General features: G+C 36.1%; 1 protein-coding gene across 1 annotated transcript in view; it reads right to left on the reverse strand.

Moving 5' to 3' along the window:
• wge (winged eye) overlaps positions 1–12,072 on the reverse strand; it is a 705,384-nt gene that overhangs the window by 205,871 nt on the left and 487,441 nt on the right. The window contains exon 4 of the mRNA XM_069828951.1: positions 8,976–9,170. Coding sequence (XP_069685052.1) covers positions 8,976–9,170 — 195 coding nt within the window. The remainder of the gene's footprint in view (positions 1–8,975; positions 9,171–12,072) is intronic.

Below are 12,072 nucleotides of genomic sequence, written 5' to 3' on the forward strand. Positions count from 1 at the left end.
AGGTTCTTAGGAAAATATTTGGGGCTAAGAGGGATGAAGTTACAGGAGAATAGAGAAAGTTACACAACGCAGAACTGCACGCATTCTATTCTTCACCTGACATCATTAGGAACATTAAATCCAGACGTTTGAGATGGGCAGGGCATGTAGCATGTATGGGCGAATCCAGAAATTCATATAGAGTGTTAGTTGGGAGGCCGGAGGGAATAAGACCTTTGGAAAGGCCGAGACATAGATGGGAGGATAATATTGAAATGGATTTGAGGGAGGTGGAATAGGGACTGAATTAATCTTGCTCAGGATAGGGACCTATGGCGGGCTTATGTGAGGGCGGCAATGAACCTCCGGGTTCCTTAAAAGCCATAAGTAAGTATTATTATTGAAGTATTTCTCATGCTGTATATATTCCACGGAAGTTCGTACATCTCATGCAATTCTCAAAATGTTACAATAAGATGTATATACACTGTATATATTTCTTTTTATTTATTTACTATAACTCATGGAAAAGTACACAGGCTAGATGCCCATCAAAGTACCTTTTTCACATAAATATACATGAACAATTTAACTTATAATTTATTATTGACAATGATTCACATGAGCAGCAATTATAAAATAGGTACCTTTATGCAACTCATTAGCAATATAAATAAAATAAATGAAAACATGAAAGAGATGTAGCTTATAATTATTCAGTATTGACAAAAAAAAATAAGACATTTTATAAATTGATAATAAATTGTAGGGCCAAAATGAGGGAAAAGTTGTAATATTTTTTTTCGATTTAGTGATATTAAATATCAAATTTATGCTATAATATATCTGGAGGGGTATAAACTGTAATTAGTTTGAATATTTCAGCGGAATCGGTATTATTTTTGTTCATAATTTTCTGAGAAATATCATCGAGTAATTCTTTTTTTTTATTGGGTTATTTTACGACGCTGTATCAACATCTAGGTTCTTTAGCATATGAATGATATGAAGGTGATAATGCCGGTGAAATGAGTCCGGTGTCCAACACCGAAAGTTACCCAGTTACCCGGAAAAAACCTCAACCAGATAACTTGCCCCGACCGGGATTCGAACCCGGGCCACCTGGTTTTGCGGCCAGCCGCGCTGACCGTTACTCCACAGGTGTGGACGAGTAAGTCGTTCTTTTGTCACTGAACGTATGGAAACTAAAAATTCATCTCAGTAATCTAAGTAGTTGGGATCTGGAATGGACGAAGTATTTTGAATATCTTATAATATAGAAACCAAAGGAATTTATTCCGTGTCAACTCCATAGAATGAACGTTGTTTTTGCAACGAGGATTCCAAATTATTGTAGCACATTCCACTTGCTTCTAACCACGTGCAGGTCTAACCTAAAAACAGGTGGTCGCTTGAATAATATAGAATTACAAGTCCAAGCGATTTGTAAGCAGAATTAGTAATTGTTGAACTGTGGGGTTTGGAAGTTAAATTAATCTCAAATTAGTTACCTAAATTAATTAGCTATTAATTTGAACAATCACATACTATTCACAATATCTGCTAGCATTCACACGCGGGAAGTGAGTACCTACTCAAAGTTAGAGTCGCACGAAGCACACTAGTAGTATACCGACAGTCTAGTATACACAGTCACGAAGCTCAATACGTAGTAAATATGCATCCCTAGATAGTTGCTAACCACTAGGATCGCTACTATCGCCTCATTACAAACAATGCGAAATAGTACCTGCACAGTCTATTGTTCCTAGTACTCTCATAAACTCAAGCTTCGTGACTGTATATACTACACTGTGGTATAACGGCATATATTATTTCTCAGGCCTACTCATAACTATAGTCTCCATGACAGCCATTTTCAGGGCTAAACTGCAGATTTACATACAGTACATATAATCTGATAGAAGCATGACAATACTGATTTTATGTTGGTTTAGGTGGTTTAGCCTATCGAAAGATACGTTTATGAACATTTTTGCAGTCAATTGGACATTTATGATAGTGCCATCTCTCCAGAAGTTGTGTGACCTTAGCCAGCGATGTTCGCTAGCGCGGAACAGAGTTAAATGGGTAAAAGAACGATAACCAACTTTCCGATAAACGTCACTTAATGCAACGTTCTATTATTCAGTGGCTCACAAACTTTAGAGATTCGTTATGTAACAATACAAGCTTACCGGTTTGGAACCCCGGAATAAACTTTTTAAATAATAGTTTGAGAACGAGAAGGACTTTCCGTAAAATGGGTAAAACATTTTAGAATCCACCTCGATTATATAATGGAGAATGTAGGATTGCCAACCATGTCTTGAGAATTGTCCCAACACGTCGAAAGCACTACCTCTAATTTTCCCACATGCTTGGCCGATTGCTCCGAGGTTCTTCTTTTATCCATAAATAAATTACTGTCAATATTTTAGTAAAATCTAAATCTTTTAACAAGGAAATTAAATAATTATATGAGTTCACAGGGTTAAAGACTTCAAAGCTGGGTACCTGGTTCAAATAAAATGCAATAGTACAATAATTAACATGGAGGTATGAGATAATTACTCTGATTGCCATTATAATTTCACTTTAATTCATGTGTCTCCAATTAAAAAAAACTTACGCAGGGAAATTGAAATATACTGTGAGTCCACAGGGCTAACGGCTTGAAAGCTGGGTACAATAGAGCGTCTCGTTTAGGCACAGTGAAAACGTAAACAAAATGCAGGTGTGGGGGAGGACGAGCCGTACGATAAACACGAGGGATGCACAAGGTTTTACTTACAACATTTATGACGAGCATTAATTAAAATTTTATTTCCGAAAACACACAAAACAAAAGAACACAAACTGCATAACATTATCATATACACATTTTAACAAACAAGTAATTGTAACGTTGAAATAATTCAATATAACAAATCAAATTTTGCTACTTATATGATGTTGCTTTTAAGCAGTATTTTTACGGCCATGAATTTCATTCTCTGTATGACCAACATAACAGGTAGTGTACCTGAATAAATTGAAATTTGAGAAGAGATAATTATGTTTAGGAAATAGTGTTGTCACTTCAGACTTCAGACCAATATACTGTAGTTTTATTAATTCGGCCACAGAAGCCGGTGATATTATGTTAGTCATACAGAGAATGAAATTCATGACCGTAAAAAATGCTGCTTGAAAGCAACATTTGAAATGTGGATATGGAGATAAATGGAACGTGTGAAGTGGACAGAGAGAGTAAGAATTGAAGCTGTGTTGGAAAGAGTGGGTGAAGAAAGAATGATGCTGAAACTGTTCAGGAAGAGAAAAAGTTATTGGTTGGGTCACTGGCTGAGAAGAAACTGCCTACTGAAGAATGCACTAGAAGGAATGGTGAACGGGAAAAGAGTTTGGGGCAGAAGAAGATATCAGATGATAGACGACATTAAGATATATAGATCATATATGAGGAAACAAAGAGGAAGGGAGAATATAGGAAAGACTGGAGAAAGCTGGGTTTGCAGTGAAAACCTGCCCTTGGGCAGAACACTAAATGAATGGAATGAATGAATGAATGAATGAATGAAATAATTTTCCAACATCCATTGGTTAAGTCACTAGCTGAGAAGAAATTACCTACAGAAGGATGCACTGGAAGGAATGGTGAACGGGAAAAGAGTTCGGGGTAGAAGAAGATATCAGATGATAGACAACATTAAGATATATGGATCATATACGAGGAAACGAAAAGAAAGGCAGAAAATAGGAAAGATTGGAAAAAGCTGAGTTTGCAGTGAAAACCTGCCCTTGAGCACTAAATGAATGGACTGGAATGAATGAATGAATGAATGAAATTAATTTTCCAACATCCATTGGTTAAGTCACTGGCTGAGAAGAAATTCCCTACTGAAGTATGCACTGGAAGGAATGGTGAACGGGAAAAGAGTTCGGGGTAGAAGAAGATATTAGATGATAGACAACAATAAGATACTGTATATGGATCATATGAGGAAACGAGAAGAAAGGCAGAAAATAGGAAAGTTTTGGAAAAAGCTGGGTTTGCAGTGAAAGATCAGCCCTTGGGCAGAACACGAAATGAAATGAACCAAAAATTCGAAGATTTTCGGAACCATATTCTCTATAACAATTTTCTCACGGTTTCCAAATGTGGAACACATCCCAAAAGATTTGCTGAAAATTTTTGGGACACTCTGTATAGACGGGGAGAGAGAACGGCATGTCAACACCTATGATTTCGGTAACATTATATTAATGCAAACATAGATCTTTCTATCTTGATAGTCTATATACTGCTTTCGGCAACAAATTAAGGAAGTTGTCTTTCACACACTTCAAAACTACGTTTAGGAATCACCGCATAATTTGGCCACAATTTGTGAAATCATATTCTTCATTCACAGACTGTCAAATGAATTAATCACCCGATGTGTATGAGTTGTAATGGTGAGGCAATAAGACATTACTCGCCGCGATGTCCGGGTACAGAGAGTAAAGTCCATAGTGCTGTTACAAGCAATGCTTCTGCTGTGCTTTACGATGCAACTGAACTTCGTGAAATATTACATCTTCAAAAAGAGGAACATAAAATATTAGGCAAGGGGTTCTATTAAACTGTACAGATATTACCTATTAACTGTGTTCTACATAACAGAAGCCCTTTTATATCTCGAAACCCGTATGGATATAAAAATATAACGCCAAGAAATGACAAAATGACACAGAAAAATGTACACTATAAAAAGTTACAAAGTAAAAGCATTTGCAGTTAAATATACTGTGTCCACGCTGTGGAGTAACGTATTACATAAAAGTCCATGATTACTTTTTCAGGAATAAAAAAGGGATTTTCTATTCGAATATTAGGGATATACCCATATGGCCCTAAAGATTGTTTCAGACTAAGTTTTCCTAATTTTCAAATATGCTAGACGGCAAGTAATTTAAAGCAAAGTAACATGTTTACTTAATTTTACTGGTTATACATTACTTACTTGCAAATGGCTTTTAAGTAACCCGGAGGTTCAATGTCACCCTCACATAAGCCCATCATCGGTCCCTATCCTGAGGAAGATTAATCCAGTCCCTAGCATCATATTCCAGCTCCCTCCCTCAAACCCATTTTAATATTACCCTCCCATCTATGTCTCGGCCACCCCAGGTCTTCCAACTGATAATCTATGTTATATATTATAACATTTAAACCTGGAGAGACAAAAGGTTATATTCTGGATCCGACCATCAGATTCGAGACGCATCAGAATCAACCCGAGGAGATTAATCTAGAGAAAAGGGCAATTTATGAAGCAACTATCCCTTATTACAAAACATCATATAAACTCAGAGATATAGAAGTCATCGGATTAATGATGGGCGCTAGAAGGACCAAAACAAAATAATTGGTCTCATTCTGTCATAAATTTGGAGTCCAAACAACAACAATTAAGGAAATTTCTATGATAGCTTTGAAGGATTCTCTGCAGATTTTATGGCGACACTTGTACTTCAATTCAAATTACAGTTGAATTTTTCATTCTATATTTTTTATCTGTTTTATATTTTACTGCAAATTTTCATTATTGTAAAACATTATTTATTGTAAATTTCAGTTTATTCTAAACAAACTTCTTGTAAGACATTTTTAATGTCACATCTTGAATGTTACTATTTAACATTCTTTGTCTTTGACAACCTCACCAAGTTGAGGAAGATTAAAAATCATTATCATTTCTGCATTCACTCATGTGTGCTACATTCTCTGTCACTCTCAAACGTCTAGATTTAATGTTTCTAATTATGTCAAATGAACAATACAATGCGTGCAGTTCTACGTTGTGTAACTTTCTTCATTCTCCTGTAACTTCATCCTTTTTAGCCCTAAATATTTGCCTAAGCACCTAATTCTCGAACACTCTTAACCTCTGTTTCTCTTTCAGAGTGAGAGTTTCACAAACATGCAGAAGAACCGGTAGTCGGCCTATAACTTTCATAAATTCTAACTTTCAGCTTTTTTGAGACCAGACTCGAAGCCAAAAGCTTCTCAACTGAATAATAAGACATTTCACATATTTATTCTGCGTTTAATTTTCTCTAAAATGTAATTTGTATTTGTTATTGTTTCTCAAATATTGTGAGAATGATATTGAAAGTATTATACAAAAAATTGACCTCAGTAGCACTACCGTTAGCTGCTCCATATGCCATAAGCATGTCTGCTAATTCAACATTTGTAAACCATTGCATTTTTAATTACTGAAATTTTTATAGAGAGATCTGCCAGAAGTAATTTTGTGATATACAACGAAAACGAATGAAGCTATTGTTTCCATGGTAACGGGAATAGCTTAAACTCAAAGACAGTCATGGAAGATGAAGTGAATTATTATTAAAGAGTTTTTACTGTGGTTTCTACTTTTACCGCATTATCTCCATACGGAAGCATTTCCGGACATTATTTTTTCAAGAAAAAATGTATAATTAGCTTACATCTGAAAATTAGGAATAGTTATTCTGAAACACCTTGTATAACCCTACATGCGATAATATAGATATGAAAAGAGAACTAATCCAAGAAGAAGAAAATGAATGTATATTATTTAGTAGGTTATTTAACGACGCTGTTTCAACTACTCGGTTATTTTGGAGTCGATGGGATTGGTGACAGCGAGATAGGAGGGCTGGGATTACCTGACATTCGTCTTACAGATGCAAAAAAAAACATAGAAAAGAATCCTATCAGTTAATCAGTCCAAGCGGGAACAGAATCCAGGTTCGAGCTAATCTCTTGATCAGCAGGCAAACGTGCTACCATCAGAACTACGTCGGTAGCTATATTTCATTGTAGCATATCCATGAACTAGGCAGTACTTACGTATTATTATTTGGTTCTTCTGCTTGCGGCGATGATTGCCGGTCAAATTTGCTTAAAATTTGCATACGCATACTTCTAACATTCTATAATCATATCAATGAAATAAGATTTGACATAATACAGTAGCATGGGTAAAAAAAAAACTCAATCATTTTTATCATTCAATTTTAAAATAATGTTCCATGTCTGCTCTTATTCTACTGTTGTAATTTGCATAGCCCTGCAATGACTCTGCATTACGAACATAATTTGCAAGTGCATTCTCCGGATGTTTTGAAAAGGCTACAGACACGGGTTATTTGCTGTTCCTAAGGATACAATACACACGGAATGTTTTGCGTATCATTTGTCATCATTATATAAGTCAACCGAGTCAGTCGACTGAAAACCCCCTCTTGTTCCAGAAACATTTCAGCAGGGAACAATCTTGTTTTTATTTTATCGACGATGTATCAACTGCTACATTATCTAGCATGGGTAGAATCGATGGTAGCGAGAGGATATTTTGGCGAGATGAGACAGAGGATTCGCTATGAATTTTGCGTATCTTAAGAGGTTAGGTACAGCTTACAGCAGTAAAATTATTGGAAATATTCAACATTTGTCCCCTCCATTACTGTATTTTGTGCAATGATGAAAATTGGTATGTGTAAAACATTGTCCTTCTACTAGGCCTATATGAAAAAAAAAAATATATATATATATTTTTACGATTTGAAAATATTTATTTTTATTTATTTTTTTTTTTTCACAATTCAAAATGATGGCAGTTTACTGTGCAGTGATGAAGTGTTTCTCTCATAACTCATAAACTTGTTAAATTTTTCATGTTCTCTCTCTTTTATTTTATTGCTGAAACTCATGTTTACAATATCATGCTCTTTCAACTACATTCCTTAATAAATAAATAAATAAATAAATAAATAAATAAATAAATATATATAGGATATATATATATATGTATATATATATATATATATTTTTGTGTGTGTGTGTTAGAAGAAAATACTGATATTTGACAATTTTTTTTTAAGAATTTATCTTTTATCAATCTGTCAAAGGTAGAGAAGTGATCTTGGATCATATTTTAGATATGACATGCATAAATACACACAAAGCATGTCATCACAGAATATTGGATAGTTTTTGAGTTGTAATTTTCTTTTAAATCGTAATTTTTTTTTCATATAGCAGAAGGACAGTGTTTTATAATGTTCATTATTGTACAGGATACAGTAATGGAGGGAAAAAAGTGTTGAATATTTACAAAATTTTACTGCTGTACTTTTAACCCCTTAATAAGACAAGAAAAGTTCCTAAAAAGGCTGATTACATTTTAAATTAATATTACTACAACAATTTTAAGAAATGATGGCAAAATACTTGAAATATTTTAAATTCTCTTTTATTACGTAGAAAGTTTGTCAGCGCATTTCGAACTGGCGGATCAAGGTAAAGTAAGGAACATTTGCCACGCGTGTTTACTCCATTCTGGACCATTCTCTTCAACTAAAGTCAGCTAGGACAGCCGGATTACCAGTGTTTCAGTTCAGTGACTCGTGCGTGGTTTGTACGTGACCTTGATCCGTCAGCAGCAGCAGCACCAGTAGTAGTACTAGTAGTCTTAAATCTGTTACGGCTTCATATTACAGGCCTAGGCATATTTTTATCCAGCGACGTCATATTTTATCGCCTTTTTTTTTTTCTTGGATTACTTTGTAAAACTGTATCAGACAATTTTGATCCATTCAATGTTCTTGAAAAAATAATGTTTTCCTTCATTTTCTGCAATAATATATGCTGAAGCAATACATAACTGTACAATGTCCTCACATTATGACCAACGAGAACCGAAAAGTTTCATAGAGACATAAGGACGATCAACTTAATCAGAACCGATGTCTTAAGAAATTTTATAAACTTACATAGGAACGACTAGAAAAGTGAAGCCGACTTGAAAGTCCCTATATCACAGCATTAGAACGATGACTCACTTATACGTTTCTTTTCTCCAAAATTTACAAGTGATACATCTTACAAAATTATACAATATGAAATTTCCAAGTAAACAAACACCTGATAAACATGTAATAAAAAATTAGATGGAAATTACCTTTGTGGGCGCCTATGAAGTTGTGGTAATTGGTATGCGCAAATCTCGCAGCACTTGTAGCCTGCGAATAGATGGCAGCACTTGCGTCAGACGCGCCACCGCCGCCTCCGCCTCCACCTCCGCCGCCACCGCCACCAGGACCAGGAAACAGGGAATAAAGTCCTCCACCCCCGCCCGCCCCAAAACGACCGAATCCTGCAATGCAAACAGATACAAGGCGCATTTTAGAGACACTGAGATAGTACATAACAATACAACACTCGTGGAAAGATGTTGAGAAAGGTAAAGTCAATATAAGACAAGCGTAATTATGCTAAGGTACAAGGTATGTACAAGATGCATGTAAAATGCTGAGGCAACAGACAAAATACGTATGTAAATGTGTTCAGATAATATACCATACAACATGCATGTAAAAATGCTGTTACTATTGGGTGAACAGTATAGAGCAGAACAGGCTTCACGGCTGGCCGGCCGGCCAGCTATTTGCGCGGAGGTGGGGCCTCAAGGCTGCGCGAAGCTAAAACCTGTTTTGCTCTATACTGTTCACCCAGTACAAGCGTGTAAACATGTACAGATAAGACACAACAATGCAAGATAATGTAAAATGCAGAGATTAACATTAACAAAAAAATATGCATGTAAAATACTGCGATAGTACGTAAAATACGAGTATAATACGCGTGTGAAATATTCAGATAATACGTCAAAATACAAGACGCGTGTAAAATACTCAGATAGAAGACGCAAGTAAAATTGCTAAGATAAATCATATTAATACGAGACCCGTGTAAAATGCTGACATGATAGCCCTACATAATAATACAGACGCGCGTAAAGTGCTACAATATGAGAGTATAAATGCTGAGATAATACAGGGACATCATTTTATTTTTACTAACATTTTTAATATTAACCTGTCTATACCTTTAGAGAACCGGAAACACCGCTTGCTCCCCCCTCCAAGACTGGAGTTCGATGATACTGGCGTAAAACACAAATCACTCTACTAGGTATAGGAAGGAAGAAAAGTAGTTCATCCATTTACGTAAACTAGGAAATATCGCGATTTTGAGTTTGATAATTTTCATTAGGTTTTTCTTTAATCAAAGTACAGTACTGTATTAAGAATAAGTGTTTTTACTCACGAAGTGAGTTATCCATGCGAACGTATTCATTATGCAGTGTATATTATACTGTCTACAGCACATTAGCGTACAATATAGAGAAAGAAGTTAAATTGAAAAATAATCATAATATGAATATTTAAACACAATTTTGAAAATGGTGGCCGTTCATTTCGATACAGGCTTCAGTTCTTTTGTGCATATTATCGCACTGTAGACTATTGCATCTAATTCCAATCGCCAGTTTCGTCCTTCGTACTAGTAACTCATGTTGAAATAATTCTGTACCTACTCTACGTACTGTAAATTCAATCTTCACTTCTGCCCGACCCGAAAATATAAAATTACTCAGACATGCTATCTACTGTCCGTCCAAGTGATTATGCCGCAGGATTGTAGAAAGGGAGGAAATCACGTGACAGTTAATTACTTAACGAGGCCCTTTTATTTAAGTTAAATTAAACAGCTGTATAATATTACGTAAACTTCCAATTCCTAAGAGAAATTAATGTTTTCAGAAAAGAGCTAAGACAGCCCAGCTATTACAGAGGGGCGAGCAGAAGCAGGTGGGGGAAATCGGGATGCGACGTAGACAAACGGACAGTATCTGTGCGAAAATATGATTCAATATTGAAAGCTCTTTCGTCACTGGAAAACGCGAACATATTTCTGGAACGTACTATACCCAGTAACTCAGTACTGCTTACTATCTGCGGTCTTGGTTCTGTGTGGAGTTGGAACTTCCTTAGTAGAAGCGGTGGGAGTGAAGTACATTCAAAAACTCAGGTACAATAAAAATTGAAGTAAAAATAAAATGATGTCCCTGTACATAATATAATGATGTAAAAAAATTTACCTCTGATTGAGGTTCTTGCTGATATGAAAAACGTTTTGTCGCACAGATATTTTATAAGTCTCAGAAAGGAGGCAGTGCGCATGATCATACATAGAACGAAACAAAACTAATTTTATTACCTTAATTACTGAGTGAACAGTATAGAGCAGAACAGGTTTCACGGCCGGTTGACTATGCGCGCGGAGGTGGGGGACTCAAGGCCGCGAAACCTGTTCTTCTCTATACTGTTCACCCAGTAGTACTTCTCTTGTGATCCAGGTCGCATGTAAGTTACTCTGATCATGCGCACTGCCTCCTTTCTGGGATTTACAAAGTGCCTGTGCGACAAAACGTTTTTCTAAGACTGTACATCTATTATCAAGCAGTAGGCCTACATCTCACTTGACGATATATGTCAGAGAAAGAACAATTGTTTGTATACATCTGAAGTCTGATAAGTATTATGTAATTAGTCAGCTATGTATATAATGGAGGGAGAAAAGAACTGGTCACCTTACCTCATTATCGCCTGCCTTAGTTACCTTAGTGATGCCTTATTGGATAATGGTGTAAAAAAGTTAATACACAAAGATACAAAGACCCGTGTCAAAATGCTAGGTAATACCTCTGATCACATAATATCAGATTGGTCATTCCCGTGTTATGAAATGGCAACATATACCACTAGGATCTCCCCTGTCAGAAAATTTGTTTTTCGGTAACGACGCTAGATGAAAGTACAGTACGCTTTAGTCCTGTCAGTCGCCGACAATATGCGCCTGGGTCAGGCGAGTCCATTAAGTTTCGCCAAGAGGTGTTCGGGTTAGTCAGTCGCTTGCATTCAGAGCGATCGGATGTCACGCCCTGTGTTATACCGACCGCTCGCTCTTATCTCTACTCCGGAGTTCTCCCCACTACTCCTATTACTTCCCCTCTTTCGCGTCGCCGAGCTGTCAGGTCTAAATAATCGGTCTGTACTGCTTAACGTGACTTTATTTTGAAATCGCTAGGTAACAGCATAGTGAAATCGATAAAAATAGTTGTCTCAAAAGTGCATTAGGCTGGTCAATGTTATATGTGATTAGGGGTAATACAGAATAATACGAGACGCATGTAAAAGTGCTGATAATACATA

This window comes from Periplaneta americana, chromosome 6 (genome assembly GCF_040183065.1).
Source record: "Periplaneta americana isolate PAMFEO1 chromosome 6, P.americana_PAMFEO1_priV1, whole genome shotgun sequence".
NCBI lineage: Eukaryota > Metazoa > Arthropoda > Insecta > Blattodea > Blattidae > Periplaneta > Periplaneta americana.